Raw genomic sequence first — 22,959 nt, forward strand, 5'->3', positions numbered from 1 at the left:
GGCGGGGCACAGGCAATGTAGGAAAAGTGTTTGAAAAGAGGGTCACGTCCCTGCAGGCCACCAGGGAGGAGGTGGCTCCAGGCAGGACATGCACAGCTGGAAGTGTCTCTTAAAAAGCTCCAAAAATGCAAACACAGTTCAATAAAAGCCCCCCTCCCCCCCACCCTGTAAAACCCCAGCTGTAAAAAGTGGCAGCACTTTGCAGCCGGCACATCCCCGGCTGCTGTGGGGGAGAGCAGCCAGCGGGGCTGGAGGGACCCGCGCAGGGACACACGCCCACATCCCCAGCACATGGGGTCTCTCCAGCACTGGGGAGGCTGGATGGGTCCAGCAGCAGGGCAGGTTTCATCCCCACTGCCAGCTGTGGCAAGGATGTGCCCTGGGCTCTGATGGCCCCCTCCAGGACTGCGGGCCCTGGAGACAGACTTCCCAAGTACCTCCAGCCACAGCGACAGGGACGAGCGGCTCTCCACTGCAGGCGTGGTTGGCCCCAGTCTCTCCCTCTTGAGATCTGTCCCAGTGCCCTGCATGGCCACGTCCTCCCAGCTCCAGGGCACCCACGGCACGGCACTGGGGCAGAGAGGACAGGGCTGTGGCGGGCTGGGCTGAGCACCCCACCCTGGGAAGCCACAGGGACCTGCGTGTGCATGGCTGTGGGCTGGTCAGAGCATGACCGAGCCCTGGGCAGGCGAAGCAGTGGCACCGTGATGCACCAGTGTCTCTCCAGCACGGAAAGCAATGCTGCTGCCCAGGACACGAGCCAGGCCAGAACTCGGGGGAGCCAGCAGTGACCTGCTTGTGCCCACCCTGAGCCATCACCAGACCTGTGCCACGGGCAGGAGATGCCCTGGGAGCAGCCACCTCCAGCTGGAAGGAGCCACGTGCTTCCTCATGCTAAAAAAAGCCACCAAGCACAGAGACGTGGCACCAGCCTCATGTCCCAGAACAAGTCCAAGGGGCCAGGCTGGCGGGGGGACCCCAGGCTGGCAGGGGGACCCCCAGCGAAGGAGGTGCCTTGCCCCAGCATGCAGTGCTCCATCACCGCCCGCCCCAGCCCCAGGAGCCCCGCACACCGGCAGCGGGTGTCTTGGGACGCTGGGGCAGGGACCCCTCCCCATGGCACCCTGCCCCACCAGTGCGGGCAGCTGCTCACTCCATGGTGGGGCCGGCACGGGAGCAGCACCGGGGCCGCCGGATGTTTTGCAGCAGAGCCCGAAAGACACTGGGCTGCCTCTTGGCCTCGCCTTTGCGGGGGGCTCCCTTGATGGAGCCGGCGCGGGTGCTCTGCGGGGTCACCACCACCTGCCGACCGTGCTCCTCAATCTGCTTCTCCAGGTGCTTCTGGATGGCCATGCCCAGCACCTCCACCTCCATGGAGGCCCCATACACCTCCCATGTCATCCCCTTCTCGTCCCAGCTCACCTCCCGGATGGGCTCCGGAGTCTCCTCCGCCACTGTCCCCTTCACATGCACCTCAGGGTACGAGGCCTGCGGGGACTTGGCCACTGGCGTCATGGGCCCGGTGGCCACTGAGCGGGTCTCCACGGGCATGGACACCTGCATCTCCGCGTCCTTCTTGGAGGGCTCCAGGCGCGGGGCAGCAGCAGAGCCCGGCTCTCTCTTGGGGAAGGTGAAGGCAGCAGCCCCGCCCGGGGGGCTCATGGGGCTCAAGGCCACTGACACCAGGGACGCTCGGCTGTCTACTTGCGTCCCCGTGTCCTGTGTCCCAGCGTCCTGTGGTGGGGTGACCTCAAAGGAGTAGGACTCACAGAGCAGCTTGGCTGTCCGGGGCTGCTGGCTGCTCACAGCGTCTGCACCCCGGGCTGGGCTCCCCTCGGCTCTGCCTTGGCCCAGGGTGGCGGGGCTCGGCCCTGCCTCGCTTTGGCCCCCGCTACCTGCAGTGCTGGCACCGGGGGAGTCCGCTGTGCCCCCCTGGGGCTGCTTGGTAGCCTTGTTGCCCCCTGGCTGGGGCACAGCGCCTGGGGACATCCCCGTGCCACCCTGGGGCCGCTCCTGACTTGGCAGCTCAGCTGCTCCGGTGCCCGCAGCGGGCTCCATGAACGCCACGTGTTTGGCAGGAGCCGGCGCGCTCCCTGCGTCCTTGCTGGGCGCTTTGAGGCAGGGCTCGGGCAGGGAGGGCACGGGGGCTGCATTCTCCTTCTGGGTGCCTGGGCTCCCCATCCCCGTGGGACTGCAGGCAGGGGCAGTGCCGCTTGGTCCCCTGCAGCTCCCCGTCGCTGCCACCACGCTTGGCTCCGTGTCGGTGTTTGGAAGGAGCGTGCCGGGAGGCGGTCCTGTCAGCAGTGGTGCCTTCTTCTCCACTGCTGGGCCAGCCGTGGTGTCCTGGGCCTCCGGCTCAACAGCACAGCAGGTCCTCATGGCACGGCCCTCCGCAGCGCAGCCGGAGCCGGGCAGGCAGTTGCCTGCCAGCGGGCAGCCGGGGGAGCTAACGCCAGGCTCGCAGGTGTCCTCGGCCCTTGCCTGGCGGCTCAACAGCTGCAGCCCCTCGGGCTCCTTAGCACTGCCCATGCCCGGGGAAGGCTTCTCCCATGCTAGTCCTGCTGTGGGTCTGCAAGAGAGAGGATGGGGCAGTGAGGGGGGAGCAGCGCACAGACTCCCAGCCCCCCTCGGTTGCCAACTGTTTTTCTCCATGCCACCCTAACAGGTTGGGCGGCCGCCTAGAGCATGGTCCTACAGGAAGGGAGGAACGGTGTCAGCCGCCTACCGTAAAAGCCAGCCTTCCGCCAGCACGGCCGGACTGGGAGTGGGATCCAGGCGCTGCTGTGGCTGCCGGAGCGAGGGGACGTGGCGCAGGCACTCCTGCGGAGAGAGTGGCAGCTGGAGCGTGGCTCCAGGCACCAGATTGAGAGCCTGGGGGGGCTCAGCACCCCCCACCTACCAGTGGGGAGCTGGGCACAGCAAGGGGTGAGAGCGAACTGGGCCCAGGGGCCAAGGGGGGCTGCAGGGCACGGCAGGGGCGCGAGGCAGCCTGAGCCCTTCCCTCTGCTCACTGTGACCAGCATCCCCGGAGCTAGGAGTGACGTGTGTGTCCCAGCCACGGGAACCCCCAGCTCAGCGCCTATGCCCCATGCCGAGGGTGCGCCAAGCTCCAGCCATGCCACACAGAGCTGGCTGCGGGCAGGCACCCCGGCACAGTGGCGGGGGGGACAGGCCGGTGTCACCCAACCGGCCCCAACCCCTCCCCAGCCCCGTGGGGCAGCCCTGTGGCAGGAGCATGGCAGAAAGCCCCGAGCTCTCCGGGAGCCCCTCCGGAGCTGGCAGCACACGCATCCCGCAGCCGTGGGGAGCTCCTCACCTCCGGCCACGGTCACTAGTGGGTCCCGGAGAGGGCAGAGCCGAGCAGACACGGCTGGAGCTGAGCGAGTCCCCCCCGGGAGGCGGCAGGAGCAGGCTGGCACCGACCCCCCCACACCCCGCGGCCGCCCAGCAGCTCCGGGGCCCCGGAGGCAATGAACCCCCCGCCCCGTCCCTGTCTTCCCACGCAGCACCCCGTTCCCGGGGGGGCCGTGCCGCCTCGCACCCCGACCTGCCCTGACAGCACCCTACGTTCCGCGGGGCTGCGGGCTCACCGCCCGGCCCGGGGCCGCGCGCGCTGCCCCGGTACTGCTGCTCCACGGAGGAGCTGCGAGCCCCGGCACACGCGTGTGCAGACGCGCAGGCAGACACGCGTGTGCACACGCACAGGCACGTGCACACGCACAAACATGCGTGTGCACACACACAGGCACGCACACGCCGGCACATGGCTGCGGGCACACCCGCACGCACGGACGCGCGTGTGCACGCCCCGGCTCCCCGGCCAAGCCCCGGACAAAGCCGCCCCCGCGGCAGCCCCGGCCCGGGGGGAGGCCGTCCCCGCCGCCACTACCGTACGTTCCGGGGCCCGCGGGGCCGCCGCCCCCCGCCCTGGGGGTGCCCGTACGGGGCGGGCGGCGGCCGCAGGGTCCGGCGCGGCCCCTCCACGTGCGCCCCGGGACCAGGGTTACCTGCGGCGGCCGATCCTCCCGCCCGCTCCCGTCCCGTCCCGTCCCGTCCCGCTCCGCTCGGCTCCGGCGCGGCGGCGGCAGCGGTGGCGAGCATGCGTGGGGCGGTGGCGGTGGCGGCGGCGGGGGCGGTACCGCGCCCCGCGCTGCTCCCCCCGGCTGCCGCCCGCCCCGGCGCCCCCGGGCAATGGTGGGGAGGCGAGGGAGGGCCGGCTGCCGCGGGGAGCGTGGGGGTCCCGGCACCCCCCCTCCCGGTGTCGTCGCTGTCACCCCACCGGCCCGCCCTGGGAGCGACCCATTAGCCCAGAGCCCCCGGCACCCCTCAGCATCACCACCCCATAGCCCCCAGGGACGGTCACCCCGGGGTGCACCCGGGCACAGCAGGGCACATGGCTGGCACTGGCCTGCCCCGTGGGTCCCCGACCCTTAGCGTGGGTTCCGTGGGTGGGGGTGACAGCGACACAGAGGCTGGTCCCCCTCCTACCTGGTGATGGAGACGGCCGCTTCCCTCCCGGGCATCACCGGGGGGGGCTGCACCCCAACCAGCCCGAGGGACGAGGGACGGGGACAACGTGCCACCGCGGCGGGGATGGAGGTGGGCTCCCGTGTACCCCTCGCCCAACGGTGGGGGAGGACGGGGAGGGGAGAACGCCCCGTCTCCCTCCCAGCAGCGCTTGCCTCTGCTCCCAGGCTCAGGCTTTGTCTAACTCCTTCCCACGCACTCCCGCTCGCGCTGCGGGGGGGAAGGCGGCCTGCTTGCCTCGCCTGCATCCCTGTATCCCCCCCCCAAAACCCTCCAGCATCCCTCTAACCCCCCCCCCTCAGCTGTCCCCCATTACCCTATAGGGTCAGCATCCCCTCCCTGCGCCAGGGATGTCAGCACTGGGGCAGGAGCTATAGATCTATAGGGTCGGGGCGGGGGGCGTGGTGCTAACGTTAACCCCAAGACAGATTTCGCCCATCTTGGGGTTAAAGTTAGCACCCCCCCTCAGCCCTATAGATCTATAGGGTGAGGCTGTTTCGATGGGAGCTGGCACACCTGGTTGCTTGGAGACAAGGGAGGTTGGAAATGCTCCTTCCAGTAAACAGCCAGGCTGGAACAAAACCCCGAAGGCTAAAAATAGGGAGGCAGGATGTGGAAATAAAAGAAAAAGCATTGCTTTTCCCACCCTGGGGCAGACTGGGGCACCCCCATGTCACCGCCAGGCACCCCAATGGGTGGATGGGGTGGGGGTGCATCACTGCACCCATTTGGATGTCCCCCCTCAAGGTGTTTGTCCCCACTCATGGTCCTGTGTGCTGGTCCCAGTCCCACAGCGTTGACTGGGCCCAGTTGCCTGGTTGGAGTGAGGAGGAGCACGGTGTGGGGTGTAGGTATGCTTTTACATCCCACGCTGCCCCGTGTGAGATCAGACCCAAGCCTGGGCACAGACCCTGGGGGGGGGACAAGGACACCACGGCAGGATCAAGTCCTGGCAGAGGAGGGGACCGGAATGTCCCCCCATCCCCTGGCCAGGACCTTTGCTGCGGGGCGGGGGGCTGCGGGGCCGCATCCTGCTGGCATTTGCTTCCATCCGCCGCTCTCAGCTCCGCCGGCAGCCGCTCTCCCCGTCCCCTTCGGCATCTCCACACCCAGTGCGTCCCCATCCCTACTGGGGCAGGCCGGGGGGGTGGTCGCGGGGAGCATCCTCCCCTCCCCGCAGGCAGCCTTCATCCCAGGCCAGCTGCCTCCTCCTCCTCCTCTCCCCGCCCGGGCACCTCGGGGCTGGCAGGAGAACAATAGCGAGGAGGATGAGTAAGATGGTCCCCATCGCCTTGGCAACGCACTCCCGCGCTGCCGCCGCGCGCGGAGTCGAGCAGCTGCCTGAAAAGCGCATTCTCCCCCGGCGGAGGGGGCTGCGGGCGCAGGGAGCGTGGCAGCCCCCTCCCTCGGCGCCGCGGCCCACCTCCCACGCCCGCACGGGCAGCGCCACGTGAACGCGCCGGGCTCCCCCACAGCCGCCAGCACGCCGCCGGCACCCGCGCACGCCGGCGCGGGCAGGCACAGGCGCCGGGCACAGGGCTGGGCCCGGGCCGGGCTCCGCACCGCACCGCCTGCCGCGGCGGTGCCCGGTGGGGCGCAGCCCGAAGGGCCTGGCGGGGGAAGGTGGCCGCTGCAGAGCTGCCCAGGGGGAAGGCGGTGGGTCTCCCGCTTGCCGCCCTGCCGCCTCCGCGGGCGGCTGCCCGTGCTCTCCGCGGGCAGGGAGGCTGATGGGGTGCTGGCGACTGGGAGTGGCAGGGGATGCCCGGGGGCACCAGGCTCCCTTTGCCGACAGCAGCCCTGCAAACCACGCTGCCCGCCCCCCCCGGGCTCCCCTCCCTGGGCCGGGCCGTGCTGCCGGTGGGAGGACGCGCAGGGTGCCCAGAACTGCGAGTGCCTTGGGATGACAAGAACATTACCTGGAGATCCAAAAGCACCGAGCACCCTAAAAATAGCGCCGCCTTCCCAGCCACCTCAGTGCGGAGGTGCTGGGGGGGCCCTGATCCCTGCCAGCACCCTCTGCCCTGGGTGTCCCGAAGCACAGCTCACAGCCCTGCAGGGTGGGAGGGCACCGCGGCTGGGACACCGCAGCCTGGTGGCCGAGCACATCGGCCTGGGTGCCCCTGGGTGCAGGCAGGGCTCTGGGTGCAGGCAGAGGACGGCCCCAGGCCCAGCTGGGGGGCACGGGCAGGGATGGGGTCACAGGGAGGCACAGCCCCCACTGCTGGGGTGGCAGCGTGGGGCTGTGCAGGCCCCGGGAGCCAGGCGGGCACCCGTGTCACCCCACGGCCACCCTGCCCCACATCCGAGGAGGATGCCGTCCTCAGATGCAACCTGCAGAAGGACAAGGGATGCCTGGGGGAGCCAGCTTTGCCAACCTCGTCTGCAGCCCAGTTGCTCACGCTGGAGCACAAGAACAGTGTGGCTGGAGGCCACCCCCGTGTGCGTTTTGACTCCTCATCCTCAACACCATATACTCGCTGCCCTAAACACACCGTAAAGCAGCGACAGTTGTTCTGAGCCTGAGGGGTCACAGCCTCTTGTCCCCTCGCCCTTAGCCTGAGGCTTTCGCCACAGCAAAGGCCTGTGTCTGTGGGGTGGCCGGCTGGTAGGGACCCGCTTTCCATTCTCTGGTGATCTGGAGGAAAAGATCTAGCTGAACGATTGCTGATGACCTATTGTAACTAGATGCTGCTGTTTCAGAAGAGTCAAAGCCTTTCCTACAATGCCTCTGTGCCATTTGTGGTAAAAAGGCAGGTACTCTTCACTTCTCTCTCCTTTCCCAGGGGTTCGTTTCAGCAGCTCAATTGGTGTCGATGAAGTAAAAGCCCTGGCTGCATTAATAACATACAAATGCACTGTAGTGGGTAAGTACAAGGGGAACGTAAGGCACGTGGTGACTTGGGCATGGGATGGGGCTGTGATACCATGAGTCAGAAAAGCTTGTTAGATGCTTTGAAAATCAGAAGTGCTCTAGAAGTGCAGGATGTTCCTCTGGGCACGGATGTGCGAGGTCAAAGCTTGCTGCGGCTGCAGAATACGCCACTGGCAGTCCAGGATGTTCGTGTTAATCAGGGAGTGTCAAGCATCGTGCTTCTCAGATGCAGTCTCTGTGCCTGGGTTGTCATGGATTCAGCTCTGGGTGGTGGCGTTGGTGGCAGGCTCAGGGTCTGTATCCTGTCCTGCCTTCGGCTCCGCTCTACAGAGAGCACATAGCGTTAGGGGGGAGCCATGTGTGGCATGGGGAAGCGGTGGGCCCTTGCCTGGATTTGCAAACAGGGTCATGATTGCCATGGCCACCTTCTCGCCCTGGGGAGAAGGCAGGGAACATCTGTCTGCCTTATCTGATCTTTTCCAGATGTTCCTTTTGGTGGTCGGATGGCGGGTGTGACGATCGATCTGAGGAAACACTCCGGTGAGTTCACTCCTCTCCTTCCCCCGCCAACAGCCCATAACTCATGCTCCATTTGCACAGCCCTTCCTCTCCATGCGTATCACAGCAATGCACTCTGACAAGCGGGGGGAAACGTTTGTAGTGAGTAACACTCACCCAGCGACTGCGAAAAGCAGCTCAGGATGGGGAGAGGGGTGATGAACTCTGGTTTATGGGTGCGTGCATCTGGCCAGACACACGCTGAAGGAGTCTGGAGTAGGGACACTCCTGCCGCTGCCTGCTGTGCTGAGAGAAGGTGCAAATCAGCAAGGGCAGCGAGCAAAGGGACCAGGAGTTCACACATCTCTTTTTTTTTATCCAGGGTCCGCAGCTGCTGTGAATTAACTCCCTGGAGACGTCAGGGTGTGCCCTGTACAGGCAGGGCAGGGCAGCTGCCGGATGCTGTACCGCAGCTCTGTGATTTTTCTTGGGGCCTGTAGTAACAACTGTGTTTTGTTGTTCTTGCACAGGTTCATGAGCTGGAGAAAATAACGAGGCATTTTACTGTAGAAATGGCCAAGAAGGCATTTAAAGGTGAGAGTGGTTTTGTCCCCATTCTGTAAGCAGTGTGTGGCTTGCAGGCAGGGGAGTGGGCAGCGGCTGGCTGGCGGGGCAGGCATAGAGGCTGCCGCTCACTCACTGCCTGTCAGCAGCGCTCACTGCCCTGGTGCTCTGCTGTCTGTTCGCGGCTTTGCTCCGCCTGTGCCATGAATCTGGAGCAGGGGAAGCCTCATGTGGTGCTGTGCATGGGGGTGCTGGCCCAGGCTGCCTCCCAGGTACTGCTGGGCAGGAGTCTCACTTGCACGTTACGCTCCATTCCCACTGGCCTGGGCAGTCGCAGGGAGAACTGAAGGTTTCTCCTGTCTCAGCACGTGATTGAGAGCTCAGTGGGTGCTGGTCACAAGGCAGAGCCATTCCCTCTTTACTTGAAAGTGTTGGGAAGGGACACGGCAAACACCCTGAGAAAACCAAAGACGTTCATGCCTGAGGGAAGCTGGGGAGGCCCTGGGGCATGAGCAACACCACACTTTGGTCAGGGGGGCTCCTTGGTGTGCCCGAGGACGTGACCAGCCTGTGGAAATCACCTGGCTGTGCACGTGCCATTGGTTGGAGGAAAGCAATCGAATTGCAAAGACAGGATTTGAAAGATTTTTCTACCTCCACAGGGCGTGGGATTGACGTGCTGGCCCCTGATGTCAGTACTGGGGAGCAGGAGATGTCCTGGATAGCTGACACCTACACCTACACGCTGGGGTATCGGGTTAGTTCCGACAGTGCTGGTTTGGAGTCCGGGATGCTATGGGCACTACGAGGGTTCGTGCCCAGAGGCCCCTGCCAGTGAGTTATACTCGGTTTAGCTGAGGCTTAGGAGAGTGTGAGGGAAGCTGAGGCTTGGGGAAAGTCCTCTCTAGAGGACCTGTAGCAGGTGAGACCTTAACCTTTGCTCTCCCCATCCCGGCCTCACAGGACATCAATGCCCAGGCATGTGTGACAGGAAAGCCCATTAGCCAGGGAGGCATCCACGGGCAGGGGGTCCTGCATGGTGTTGAGAACTATGTCACCAACACAGACTGCATCGGCCTGAGCCCCGGCTTCCCCAGCAAGACCTTTGTGCTGTGGGTGAGTGCTCAGCCCACTACAGCTCTGAAGAGAGGACACTGCCTCGGGATCTTTCTGCCCTTCCTTTCCAGGAGAGCTTTCAGTCTCAGTGCTACCTGGACAAGATTTCCTGAATCTCTCCTCACCCTGTGGCAGCTGGCACTTCTTTGAGCAGTTTTTCAGACCTGCTGCGTGCAGAGGTCCAGGGATGCCACACTGCTCACACTGCACAGGCATTCCCAAGGTTTCTCTGTAGCGATCCTGTCTGAAATCACTCATAAAATGGAAGCTGCCATTGACCCTCGTCTGCGCAGCAGGCAGAGCAGAGAGGTGGCAGGACACAGGGGGCTCTGCCAGACTGAGCAGAGAGCTGACCCAGTGACAACAACACATTTCTGTCACCTCCAAACCGGCCGCAGCGAGCCATGATGTTACCCACGGCGAAGATCCTGCTTGTGGGTGCAGCCCCCCATTTCTTCTGGGTGCTCTGTGGGTCTGGCCCCCACTGGCCTGCCTTGCCCAGCAACCTGGGAGCTCGGTGGGACCCTGTGGGTGCCAGCCCTGCCTTTTCCCCTCTTCCCAGGAAAGACCTTCCCTTCCCCGCAGCCCAGGGCCGGCTCACAGCTGCGGTGAGGCGCTTCCCCCCTGCAGCTCCAGGAGCTTCTGCTCTCGGCCAGGCACTGCTGCCCCGATCCTCTGCCCGTGCTGCCCACAGCTGCCCGTTTCCTGCTGAAGCCACTGCTCTCTGCAAGGGAGAAATACACTGGGAACCGCGCAGCTGAAGTCTTGCCTGTGGCTGGCACTTTGTGCTTTCCTCCGAGCGCTCGCTCCTCGACGCAGCTCTCTGCCGCGGGGGAGAGGCTTTGAACGGAGGCTGCACCCGGAGCTGCTGCCCGCAGTGCCCTCAGGAATGGCCCTGCCTTTGCTCATCCCTTCCCTTTCCGCACATCCTTCTGCTTTGCTGATATGGCAGAGAATGAGAAGGCTGAAGTCCTTGGCTACTGTTTGTATAATTTTGCTGTGTTTGGGGGATGTTTATGCAGTCTCAGGAATCAGTGTTGCTTTTAGGAGCTGTACCAAGCTGGCAAGCACTTTGGGGCAGGCAGTGCAAAATCATCTGTTCCCGTAAGAAGAGCTGAGCTACCCCCATGGCCCGGCCTTGTGCTGGTGCCGTGGCAGCCGATCACACCCCCTCAGCGTGAGGTGCAGGAGGATTGCTCGGGTTGTGCCTAGATGCTGTGTGGTGCCCACCAAGGGGCTGTGTTTCCCACTGGATCTGTTTTCTGTTGAGGTCTGCTCTTAGAAGCTGAACGGCGTGCTGTGCTTGGAACATCGCGTCCAGGAGCTCTGGCGGTGATAAAGACAGGCTGAGCTAGAAGCCTTTATGCCATGGGCTCTGCTTTTCACAACCCTCTAACTAGCCAAGGAGATCTCTGTCCTGACAGGTCCTAGTCTCCATCCAGCCAAAACATTCGCCAAGAACTGCTAGATCAGGGGTTCCTATTCGTGCTTCTCAGCTCAAGCTCCTGAGAGGGGACTGTCACCAGAGCAGCGGGTCAGTTTTCAGTGTTTGTCCCCACGATGTCCCTCTCCCCAGACTGTCTCTGCTCTGTGTTGCTGTAGGGCTTTGGCAAAGCGGGGCAGCACACCATGAAGTACCTGCGCGAGTATGGAGCCTGCTGCGTCTGTGTTGGGGAGACAGATGGAGCCGTTTGCAATCCCAGAGGGATCGACCCTGAGGAGGCAGTAGACTATGAGCAGGTGAGTTGAGCCCAGTCAACCCAGCCCCTGTTCTTAGGGGGTGGTGGTCAGTGCTTGTCTCTGAAACACCCACAGCGAAGGGGGCTGCCCCTCACCTTCCGCAGAGTCCAGCTCTGAGGACAGTGCTCGATGCTGCCAGGCTGGGCCCAGCACGGCTCTCCTGCTCGTTCCAGGGCCACAGGACCATAGTTGGCTTCCCAAAAGAGCCCTATGATGGCAGCATCCTGGAGGTGCCCTGTGACATCCTCATCCCTGCCGCTATTGAGAAGCAGCTCATGAGGGAGAATGCACCCTGCGTGCAAGCAAAGGTCCAGACCGCTCACACCGCACACTCCCAACAGGCCCTGCGTCAGTGCGAGTGACAGCAGCCCAGCCGAACCTTCGCTTTTGGCGCGGAGCACTCCAGGGAGGTGTCACATCACTGCACTGACAACTTGCCCACTGTGCCAGAGGGACAGAGCCTGAGGCAGAGGCGGCAGGTCACATAATTCAGGGGAAGAGGAAAGCCTGAGCCCTTCCTTTTGCTGGCAGGGAGCAAGGATTGTTGGAGTGATGATCAGGGGACTGGAACATCTTTCTTATGAGGAAAGGCCGAGGGACTTGGGTCTTTTTAGTCTGGAGAAGAGAAGACTGAGGGGGGGTCTTATTAATGCTTATAAATACTTAAGGGGTGGGTGCCAGGAGGATGGGACCAGTCTTTTCAGTGGTGCCCAGTGACAGGACGAGAGGTAATGGGTGCAAACCTAATCATAGGAAGTTCCGTCTAAACATGAGGAGGAACTTCTTTACTTTGAGGGTGGCAGAGCACTGGAACAGGCTGCCCAGAGAGGTTGTGGAGTCTCTTTCCCTGGAGATATTTAAAACTCACCTGGACGCATTCCTGTGCAACCTGCTCTGGGTGAACCTGCTCTGGGTGAACCTGCTCTGGTGGGGGGTTGGACTGGATGATCTCCAGAGGTCCCTTCCAACCCCTGTCATTCTGTGATTCTGTGAGTGACCTTGGCTGGCTCTTCTGGCATCCTCAGTCTTCACTGCTGTATCAGTCTTCCCCCAGGTCAGGGGAGATGATATCCTCAAAGGTACTGGGTGTAACAGTGTTGACAGTGAAAATCATAGGCAGCAGATAAGAGTGGACAAAGTAGGGGACTGCTGTGAATACCAGCTTCCTACCTTCACTGTGAGCTCTAGGGACCAAAGGGACAGGGTGTCCTGAGACCTGGGACTCTGTCGCAGCCAAGGTCTTTTGCAGCCTCTGAGCCTTTAATCATTCTGTGCGAAACATGAGGTCTGAGCTTTTGCTCATCCTGAACAGCTTCAGTGGGGAGGTAAGCACCCAAACCCCTGCCACTAGAAATGGCCTGGTGGGGGGGATCCAGTAGCAGGGAAAGCAGCCTGTCACTGGTTTCTTCTTCCATTTCTTCCGCCTATCTCACCTCTGCTCTGCTTGTGCTCTCAGATCGTTGCAGAAGCTGCCAATGGCCTCACTACACCACCAGCACATGACATATGCCTGAAAAGAAACATCCTGGTCATCCCGGTATGTCCATTCCCATGGGGAGATGGTGGGCTCATGGCTATTAGGGCCACCCGGTGTTGTCAGCTGCACCGATGTGGATCCACCTGGGCCCTGCCAGGCTCTGGGATCAGGCAGCGTTGATGGTGCTGTCTCAGTCAGCCTGTTCCCTGCCTTGCCCCCAGCTCCTGAGAACATCTCAGATGCTTGTTTCCCTTCTGAACCCTCCTGGTTCTTGGCTGCAGCAGCAATAGACCATGGGGCTCCTGGCCAGCACTGGGATGTCCTGTGGCCACTGATGGGCCAGCAGCAAACCGTGCCACATCACACGAGGTGTCAGAGCAGCTGCTGTCTCTGCTCAGAGGCAGTGCAGAGCCACTGTGGCTCTAGGATTCAGCCATCCCAGTAACCTCAGGACTGTCTCTAAGGGCAGAGCCTGAGGGTATGGGGAGGAACACAAGGCAGAGGAGGAGAGATCCCCAGATAGGTCGTGGGTCCTGGGGTCACCCTAAGCAGCAAATCTGAAGCATGTACTGCCCTTGGCAGGACATGTATGTGAATGCAGGTGGTGTGACCATATCCTTCTTCAAGTGGCTGAAGAACCTGAACCACGTTAGCTACGGCCATCTCAGCTTCAAGTAGGAGTGGGAATCCAGCTACCACCTCCTGCAGTCAGTGCAGCACAGCCTGGAGCAGTGGTTTGGCAAGGCCAGAGGGGAGATCCCCATCATCCCATCCCCATCATCCCATCCCCAGAGTTCCAGGTCTGTGTGACTGTAAGTGTCTACAAGCATGGAGGGTTGTCTTGGCCCCCTTGTTTCACATTCCCAGACACTCCTGTCTGCTGTCCCCGTGCTGAAAGCTGAGCTTGTGGCACACACGAAGCCCCCCGTGCTGTCATCCCAGTAGTGAAGGGGATGGCGTGGAGATGTCGTGTGTGGTGGTACAGCCCTACCATCTGAGGATGCTGCTGGGTGCTGCAGGGAGTCCCTTGGGAGCCAAGCCATGTGCTGGAGCCAGCTGCAGAGGTGGCAAGCCAAGCTTAGACCATCTGTGGTGGTCTTGCACTGAGCAGAGAGGCTGTGTTTGATAAATGGATTTGGGGGGGGCAACCTCTAGCCTCTCCCACAAAGGATTCACTTATTCTCCCCCTCAGGGTGCCTCAGAGAAGGACGTCGTGTATTTGGGACTGGCCTACACCATAGAGCCACGGGCTCCTGGCAGGGGGCTGTCTTCCCACACACCCGCTCTGCCCCAGCCCCTTTGCAGCCTCCTGGGCACTGGAGGAAGCCATGCTGATGCCGGTTTGGGTCTGCTTGCCCATGGCTGGCAGAATTGGACACGCAAAGGAAGAAAATGCAATTAGCTCTAGGGGAGGGGACAGCCCACGGCACAGCCAGCCCCAGGAACAGCCGTCTCAATGCATTTAATAATGCACGGTGGGCGCTGCAAGCACTGCTGCAACTGGCGCAGACACGGGGAGCAGAGCCAGGGCGGGGATTTGCAGGCGTCAGCAAACCTGTTGTGTGTCCGTGCTGACTGCTGCAGCTTCACTCTTCGCCGGCAAAGCTGGCAAGCCAGCGCGGGTGGGGGATTTAATCTGATATTCATGGCGGGGAGACTCAGCCCAGCCTCTCACCCCGGCCTGTGCTTCAGTCAAGGGGCTGGAGGCTGTCTGGGGACTCAGGCTGCGTTGGTGGCCCTGCCCCGGGGGAGCTGAAGGCCCAAGGACTGTGCTCTGGGGTGGGCACAGGACCTCCCGCCGTGGAGGGCATCACTTCGTGGTGTGTGGCTGTCACCTGCCCTTGAGCTGGTCACACTGCAGCTGAGCAAACCACAGGCGCCAGCCATGTCCCCGGCCCCCTGAGAGGAGAGCAGGGTCACGTAGGAATGCGGGGACAGCGGAGGAGAGGCTCCCCTTTCCTCTGCGCTTCAAGCACGAGATCAGGGTGCGTCCCTAGGAGGTACCTTACAAACAGCAGCACATCCTGCTGCAGGGGGGATTCGGGGAAGCCTGCGCCCAGCCTCTAACACCCTCTGCTAGCACAGCCAGTGTCTCCTGGGAGGGAACCAGTGCTCGAGCCCAGGACTGTGTCTAGCCTCGTCCTGGCTCGGGGTTCTCAGCCCCAAAGGGCCCCCTGCATTCACCTGCAGACGCAAAGCACTGCAGCCAGCACACAGGTGGGTGGCACAGGGACACTGCCTGCACCCCAGGCCTCAGCCAAACTGTGGCTGGAGGTCCAGGGCACAGTGACCCGCTGCTGACGCAGCAGCGAGCAGACAGGAAAGCATCTTGTCCTCACCAGGACCCAGTCCTGCCCGCTCCCCCAGCTGGAAGGGGTCAGCTAGCCTGCCCCAGCCCCTCACTCCTCTTCCCAAAACTACCCCTGCCACCAAAGCGCAGGGCCACCCCTCTCCCCAGGGAACCCACAACCAGGACCAGGGGGCTACAGACAAGAGTTGGCTTTATTCACGGACACGGGGGCAGCTGTGTCACTGGCAGCTGCCCTCGTATTGCACATCCAGCGACGGGGGCGGGGGGATATCCATGCCACGTCACAACACAGCGTCGGCACCTCGGGACCTCGGGGTGGGGGGGGCGTGGGCACCGTCACCACCCAGCAGGCTGGGGAGCAGGCTTGGGTGCCAAGGGTTCACAAAGGCAAAAGACCCGTCCACCCATAGATAGAGAGATACATATAAAAAAAAAATAGTTCCACGATGACCAGAGCAGAACCACAGGGACACGCATGCAAGCAAAATGTACAGCAGCCCGCGAGCAGGTAAACATGCTTTGTACAGACACAGACACGCCGGGACGCAGCCGGGGTTTATGGCGCTGGGAGGGATACAGAGCGATAAACCCGGGCTTCACGGACACACGCACGCACGCACGCACACCAGCCCCTGCGGGCAGCGCCCACAGCTTGGGCACACTCCGGGGCTTGGGGGCTCGGACATGGCGGGTTTTTCTCACTGCTACACATGGTACGGAGACATGGACACAGTCCCTTGGAACGGAACTGGAGGAAGAACTCGTGAGCGAACGGGGCAGGGGCTCCCCTGCTCTTCCCTGGCACACGGGCACCGGCCGGGGCCAGCTGGGGAGGAGCAGGGGGCTACCGGCGGTTCGTTGTGCTGCTGGTGGAAGAGGCGAGGACAGGGGTCCATTATGCCTCTGGTTCGTACTCCTGGTATTCCTCCTGTGGGGTGGGGAAAGAAAGAGCCAGTGAGAGAGCTCGGGTGGGGCACGGAGCCCCCGTCCCCCCCAGCCCCACACCAGCCTGCCCGCGACGCTGCAGGGCTGCGTGCACGGGGCACCTGGGAGCAGGCAGGCTCCGGGCTTTGCTCCGGACAGCGATTGTCACCGGCACACTGAGTGCTGGCACCCCGTGCCCTCCGCAGTGCCCTGTGGCCCCCTGCCACCCCATCCCCTCACCTGTGGGGTCTCCTCATAGTTCTCCCCTTCTGGCTCCAGCATCGGCTCGACCAGCGGCTCCTCAACAGCCTCCTGGGCCACCTCCTCCGCCTGGGGGTGAACCGGGGGGGTCAGTCCCATGCACACAGCCCCGCCATGCAGCACCCACCCTCCCTGCCCCTGCCAGACTGGGGGACCTGGCAGAGACCAACAACGCACCCGGGATGCTGGGGGCACCACATGGGGGGCCCAGCAGGGGGTGGCTGGGGCACCCACCAAGGGCACCCCAGGCACACACCAGCACACCTAGCTGAGAGGTGACAGGCAGGAGTCCATGAGAGCGGGGCCTGGGTGTGCGTGTCCCTGCACCACTCCCAGCCCTGGCCCCAGGCAGGTGATGGGTGCTGGCACCGTGTGGGCCCTGGCGGGCTCCAGGCACTGGCGGGGCCACAGGAGCATCCTGCATCCCTGGCAGGGGAGGGTGGTGCTGGGTAACCCCTCCCCAGGGCTGGCAGAGCAGCTGGCAGGAGGGAAAGGGGGGCAGCCGATCCCCCCGTGCAGCAGCAGTGGCGGCGGTGGCCTCATTTCTTCAGCTGATGCTATTTTGGGCTAAGCTGGAAGCCAACGACTCATGGGGGCGGTGAGATGTGAACCGTCTGCCCCTCCCTGCCCCTCCGCTCCCACAGCTGTCAGGTCACCTCGCAGCCGCTGTAGCGATGCGCCACCAACCCTACGCCGCCATCCGCCATGCAGGAGCCCGCGTGCACACACGTCCACAGCACAGCGGCCACGCACGCGGCCGGCACGCTTGGGGCAGTGATGCCAGCCTGCCCTGAGCACAGGCAGAGCAGCTGGGGACCCTCAGGGTCCCTCCCGCGGGGCTGGGGAGCAACCAAGGGGCTCCCTGCCAAGCCTGGGGACGTGCCAGCTTTCCTGCCAGCATGGCAGTGGCCGGGGGGGTCTCACCTTCAGATCCGCAGGGAACTCCTCCTTCTTCACCAGCCCAGTGGCCGCCGCAATGTTGCCAGCACCCGAGAACGCCGCTTCGCCCAGCTGGGATGCCTGCTCCTTCGCTTTCTCAGCCACTGCAAGAGCCGGGGGTGCCCATCAGTGCCCCCCCATACCAGGGAGGGGTGCCCAGCCATGGGTCCGTGCCCCGCACCACCCAGGGGGGGCCTGGTGGGGAGTCTCTGGGCAGGATCAGGCCCTCCCTGCCTCCCTGCCCGGGCGCTGGGGAGGGGAGGGGGCCAGGACACTGCTCTGCAGCTAAGCAGAGAGTGTGAGCAGCCACCACAAATCCTTCGTTGCGGGCCCTGTTATATAAGAGGCTTTAGCTGGGTGACATCAGCCCCTCAATTAGCCTCTGATCTCGTTAGTGCGGCCACGCTCACGGGGCCAGAGGGGTATCGCGATGGGGAGCTGGAAGGGACCATACCTGAGGTGACACCTTGCACCACGCCTTGGGTTTTACTCCCTGGGGATAGAAAGAGAGACGGGGTTAGAGGGTCCAGCAGCCAGGCTCTGCCACGTGCCGTGCCTGGGACCCTGGCAGGGCTCTGCGAGCCGGGGCAGCATCCTGGCCACACCGCAGCCCAGCCACACCGGGGCAGCTGGGGGAACAAGCACCTGCCTGACTCCCCGCAAGGCTCCTCCACAAGGCTCCTCCGGTCCCTGCAGAAGCCTGGGCTGGTGCAGCACAGGGCCACTGCCACGTGCCAGGCAGGGCAGAGACCCCAGGGCCCAGCGCCGTGCCACGGCACAGCTGGGCAGGGTGAATACTGGCCGTGCTGCTTAGCGAAGCCTCCCGCAGGAACCGGGATCCATACCCAGAGCTGCTGCCAACACAGCACAGGAAGCCCCACAGCCAGAGCGGCCCTGGGCCGGGTGCTGCCACTGGCCATGCCAACCCTGCCGGTCTCCCTTCAGGCAACACCGCCTGCAGATGCCAGGACACCCCACGGGATGGGAGCGGGGTGTCTGCGACAGCGGGAAAGGCAGCTCCTGCAGGATGGGGCCTCAGGGCGCTCCTTGAGCTGCTGGACCCCCGTCCAGGACACGCACCCCTGCGCAGGGTGGGAGTCCAGGACAGGCACCCACCACCACTCAGGGGAACAGCCCTGGGGCCTCAGCCCTCCTGCAGAGCTGGTGACCTCTGGAGCGGGATGGAGCCCCAGCCCTGCGCCCTCACTCCTGCTGCAGGCAGGGGCGGCCTCAGCTCCCTCCCCAAGCAGCCCAAGACCAGAGCCGGGCACACAGCCGGCCCGGGAGCTGCCTCCTCCCTGCCAGCGACGTCTTCTAGGACTTGGCCCCGAATGGACCCCGGCCCCGGGAGGCAGCGCAGAGGGACTCCCCCCGCCGCCGGCTGGGTGCAGGGGAGATGCCGGCAGAGCCGTGGTGCGGGATGCGCTCCAGGGCACAGCCTCTCCGAGGGGGACAAACGTGTCCCCAGCCCCCCTGCTCCGAGCCGGGCACATCCCAGCGCGGGGGTCACCACCTCCATCACGGTCCCTCTGGGCTCTTGTCCCAGAGCATCCTCGGCGAGGAGCCGCGGGGCCCTCGGGCTCTGACCACCGGAAGCCGCAGGGGGTCCGGTCCCCGGGGGTCCCATCCCCTCAGCCCGGGGACCAGCCCCGACCCTCCCCCTGCCCGCGGGGCCCCATCCTCCTGCCTGCACATGCCCCGTGGGCAGGGAGCGGGCAGGGCACTGCGGGCACCGGCCCTCGCCCCGGGGCACCCCGCCGGCAGGGTGGTCGTGGCGGGGAAGGGGCAGGGGCGGGCCGGGGGCGGAGAGCGGGGCCGGGGACAGGTGGGGACGGCAGCGGGATGGGCAGGAGGACGCAAGGGCAAACGCAGGAGCAGGCAAGGGCAGGGAGAGGGGGCCGGCAGGGGCAGGCAGGGGACGGGCGGGGATTAGCCGGTGGGCAGGCAGCGGACAGGCAGGGGGCACGCAGGCCGAGCCGGCCCTTACCGACATAGAGGACCCCCTCCTTGGTCTTCTCGGCGGCCTCGGCCACCCCCTGCTTGGTCTTCTCGGCGGCGGCGACCACCCCCTCCTTGGCCTTGGACAAGCCCTTCATGAACACCTCCATGGCGGCTCTGCGGGGAGAGGCCGCACGGCTTCACCCCGCCCCGGCCCCCCCCTCCCGCCCCGGCCCCGCTCCCGCCCGCCCCGCGCATCCCCGCGCCCCCGGCCCCGCCGCCCGCCCGGCCCCCGGCCCCCGGCCCCGCCGCCCGCCCGACCTGGCTCGCTGGCGGCGGGGACGGGGGGGGCCGGGCCGGGCCGGGCCGGGCTGCGGCGGGGCGGGCTCAGTGCGGCTGTGCCGGGGCCGCGCCGCGATGCGCCGCGCCGCGATGCGCCGTGATGCGCGGGGGGGACCGCGCCGCGCCGGGCTGAGCCGTGCCCGGCTGCCCCCACCCCGCCCCGCACGGGAGCGGCACCCCCGGCCCCTTGCCGCCCCAGCCCGCGGGCTCCTTCCCCGCACGGCTCGGCACTCCCGGGACAGTCCCATCCCGTTGCACCTTCTGCCCATCCCCACGCTGATCCCATCCCACGCTGTCCCCACGCTATCCTGTCCTGGTCCCCATCACGTCCCATCCCCATCGCACCCTCTCCCTGTCCTATCTCCTCCCGATCCTGATCCCATCCCCTACCCTCTACAGGTTGTCCCGGTCCCACCTTGTCCCTGTCCCACTGCCTCCATGTTCTACCCTGTCCCTATGCCATTCCCGTCCCCCATCCCATCCTGATCCCATCCCCTCCTCATCATGTCCTCTTCCCACCTCATCCCACCCCATCCCACCCCATTCCCATCCCATCTGGTCCCCACCCCATCCAATTCTGATCCCATCCCCTCCCCATTACATTGCACACTCTCCCCATCCCATCCCATCCCATTCCTATCCCGTGTTGTTCCCATCCCATCCTATCCTGATCCCATCCTCCTCATCACATCCCATCCCCACCCTGCATCCTGATGCTATCCCACCCTATCTGTGTACCATCCTGCCCTGCCCCATACCACACCATCTTAATCCCACCCCACACTGTCCCCACCTTACCCCATCCTACCCCCCCATCCTGATCCCATCCCACCCTGACCCCTTGCCCTCATCCCCCAGCTCCCTGCCCTAGAGGGGGTTCCCCTCCATCTCCATGCTCCCCAGGAGGGGCAGGCCTGCAACCCTCTCCCCAGCAAACCGCCCTCCCACCCCACCAGCTGCAGCTGGGAGGCTGCCTCATCCCGCCCGCCTGTGGGCACTTAAGAGCCACGGGTGGCTGGGGGGGAGCCTGTGCTGGGCAGGATGGCTACAGGGGAGCAGGTGAGTGCTCTCCCTGCGGGCTGGGCCTGGCAGCAGAGCCTAGGCAGCACTGCCACCCCCTCGGGGCTCCCACCTGTGGGATCCATATCATGGGGTGGGGGTGGCTGGGGGGCCACAGGCTCCCCTGCTGGGGTGGCTGGGGGGCTCCTTGGGGCTGTCCCTCCTTCCCCAGCGGAGGCAAGAGGAGCGGCGGCGGCGGAGGGCTCAGCAGCAAGAGCTGCTCCTGGCAGAGAGCCTGGGCAAGCATCCCCTGCAGAACAGGTATGGGGGGGCCCAGCCATGGGCAGCCTCTCCCAGTGCTGGGAGGGGGGTCCCAGGGCTGGAGGGAGGCTCCAGCATGGCTGACTGCCCCCCATCCCCTCCCTCCCCAGGTGGGCACTGTGGTTCTTCAAGAATGACAAGAGCAAGATGTGGCAGGCAAACCTGCGCCTTGTCACCAAGTTCAGCACTGTGGAGGACTTCTGGGCGTGAGTGTCCCACGGGTGGGCAATGTGCCCCCTCTGGAAAGGTCCCAGTGGGGGTGTCTGGGCCAGAGGAGGGTGCTGGGGGTCCTTGAGGCCCCTCTTCTCACCTTCTTCTGTGTCTTGTCTCTGCCCGGCACAGGCTGTACAGCCACATCCAACTTGCCAGCAAGCTCACATCTGGCTGCGACTACTCCCTCTTCAAGGTGTGACATCTCCTCTGCCACAGTCCCTCCTTGGAGTCCCCTGCAGCATCCAGCATTGTGGGTGCTGGTGGGGCTGGCAGGCCACCCTGGCCATAGGGCGGGAGGGGAAGCCTGGCTGGGTGCTCAGAGCTCCCCGAGCTGGCTCTGGCTGGGTGCTTGGTGCTCCTGACCATCCCCTTGCCTGTCCCTAGGACGGCATCGAGCCCATGTGGGAGGACAGCCGGAACAAGCGTGGCGGGCGCTGGCTCATCACCCTGGCCAAGCAGCAGCGGCATACTGAGCTGGACCGTTTCTGGCTGGAGACGGTGAGTGCGGTCCCGCTGTGGCTGGCCTGCAGGGTCCTGGCAGCCGTGTTTCCCCCTGCCACAGCACCGAGCCGCAGCGGGGACTGTCCCGGGCTCCCTTTCTCCTCCTGGCAGCTGCTGTGCCTCATCGGGGAGATGTTTGATGAGTACAGTGACGAGGTGTGCGGGGCCGTCATCAACATCCGCGCCAAGGGGGACAAGATTGCCATCTGGACCCGGGAAGCTGAGAACCGAGAAGGGGTCACCCACATTGGGTAATGCAGCTTGGGGGGGGGGGGGGGGGGGGGGGGCTGCATGGGGCCCGGTTTGGGGGGAACAGGGTCCCTGGGCAGGGAGACAGATGGAGAAGTGATGCTGCCTCGTTCATGCATCCCCTTCCCTCCTCCAGGCGAGTCTACAAGGAGCACCTGGGCCTGTCGCAGAAGGTGGCCATTGGGTACCAGGCCCATGCGGACACAGCCACCAAGAGCGGCTCCCTCACCAAGACCAAGTTTGTGGTGTGACTGCAAGGGGAGCGGGGTGCTGCCTGTGGGGTCCCCCTGTCCTGTTCCACAATGAATGGCTGCAGCTGAGCACAGTCTGTGTGTCAAGAGCTGGGCCAGGGCTCTGGCGCCGTGGGGCGGCTCTTGTTTTGGGGGGGTCTCCTGGGAGGGGGACCATGCATTGCTGTACCTGCCTGCTGGGCAAGCAGGGCTGGGAGCGCAGAGCTGGCATCACTGCGGGCTTGGGGCACTGCGTGTGTCCCCCTGCCTCCCCCACTGCCTGGGACCAGTGCCCCTCTTCCTGGGGTTGCAGGTGTCCCTCTGCTCTGCGGGACCCTGGATAGTCCCCAGGAGGATGTTGGGCTCTGTCTTCCCCTGGCCAAGGCATGGGCACAACTCGCTGCCCTGCAAGCCTGGGTGTGGGAGGGAGTACCAGAGCCCAGCTCCTCTGAGTCAGCTCAGCCTGGGGAGCTGGTCCCCATCTCCTCCAAGCCCCTGGACATTGGTGAGACACGGGTCTACCTTCTCAGGAAGACCAGCTCCCCAGCTGAGGGCTGCCCAGTGTCCCCACAGGGTCAGTGCTGGGGCTGCAGCACAGTATCGTCCCCATGCTGCCTACCTCAGGCTGTGTTTGCTCACATCCCCTCCCACAGGCACCTGCAGCACAGGTGGTATGAAGCTTATTTGCTTCCCAAGGGTTTATTAGTGCCAGACCTGCAAGTTCACAGCCCCAGCCCATTGAGCCCTGGGAGTCTACTGGCTCCTCCTTTCCATGGCCCATGTCCTCTGCTGTCCCTCCTGGCTGTCCTGGCCCTGGCTGCAGAGGGGACCCCTTACACCACCCCCCTGCTCCAGCCCATGCTTTCATTTGTGGTTTTTGATTGTTGGGTCTGTCCTTCCCGCCCTGCCTATTCAGGTTCTTGAGGTGGAGCTGCCT

At 64.5% G+C, this 22,959-nt stretch overlaps 3 protein-coding genes across 6 annotated transcripts; 2 read left to right on the top strand and 1 right to left on the bottom strand.

The window, feature by feature from the left end:
- The first annotated feature begins 4,099 nt into the window (after positions 1 to 4,099).
- On the top strand, positions 4,100 to 14,434 carry LOC104256697 (glutamate dehydrogenase 2, mitochondrial-like). Its single transcript, XM_059825582.1, is given in 13 exon segments — positions 4,100 to 4,194; positions 6,003 to 6,109; positions 7,311 to 7,391; positions 7,883 to 7,931; positions 8,421 to 8,491; positions 9,124 to 9,218; positions 9,425 to 9,577; positions 11,180 to 11,317; positions 11,491 to 11,625; positions 12,774 to 12,854; positions 13,377 to 13,598; positions 13,987 to 14,134; positions 14,379 to 14,434. Coding segments are annotated over 13 exon segments (1,431 nt in total).
- A 1,566-nt stretch (positions 14,435 to 16,000) lies between these two features.
- On the bottom strand, positions 16,001 to 19,337 carry SNCB (synuclein beta). 3 transcript variants are annotated; one of them, XM_059825495.1, is made up of 5 exons: positions 19,217 to 19,337; positions 17,684 to 17,722; positions 17,215 to 17,333; positions 16,270 to 16,359; positions 16,001 to 16,033 (listed from the first exon to the last, which is right to left on the bottom strand). In XM_059825495.1, the coding sequence occupies exons 1-5, from the start codon at positions 19,335 to 19,337 to the stop codon at positions 16,001 to 16,003; spliced, it is 402 nt and encodes a 133-aa protein (XP_059681478.1). The 3 variants fall into 3 exon arrangements, with proteins under 3 accessions (XP_059681478.1, XP_059681480.1, XP_059681481.1); XM_059825497.1 differs by lacking the exon at positions 17,684 to 17,722; XM_059825498.1 differs by lacking the exon at positions 16,270 to 16,359.
- A 1,213-nt stretch (positions 19,338 to 20,550) lies between these two features.
- EIF4E1B (eukaryotic translation initiation factor 4E family member 1B) lies at positions 20,551 to 22,043 on the top strand. 2 transcript variants are annotated; one of them, XM_059825376.1, is made up of 7 exons: positions 20,551 to 20,568; positions 20,741 to 20,829; positions 20,940 to 21,035; positions 21,172 to 21,235; positions 21,427 to 21,540; positions 21,655 to 21,794; positions 21,929 to 22,043. In XM_059825376.1, exons 1-7 carry the CDS (start codon positions 20,551 to 20,553, stop codon positions 22,041 to 22,043), a joined length of 636 nt encoding a protein of 211 aa, XP_059681359.1. The 2 variants fall into 2 exon arrangements, with proteins under 2 accessions (XP_059681359.1, XP_059681358.1); XM_059825375.1 differs by having other exon boundaries at positions 21,427 to 21,794.
- The last annotated feature ends 916 nt before the right edge of the window (positions 22,044 to 22,959 follow it).

The sequence above is a fragment of the Gavia stellata genome, chromosome 16 (assembly GCF_030936135.1).
Source record: "Gavia stellata isolate bGavSte3 chromosome 16, bGavSte3.hap2, whole genome shotgun sequence".
Taxonomy (NCBI): domain Eukaryota; kingdom Metazoa; phylum Chordata; class Aves; order Gaviiformes; family Gaviidae; genus Gavia; species Gavia stellata.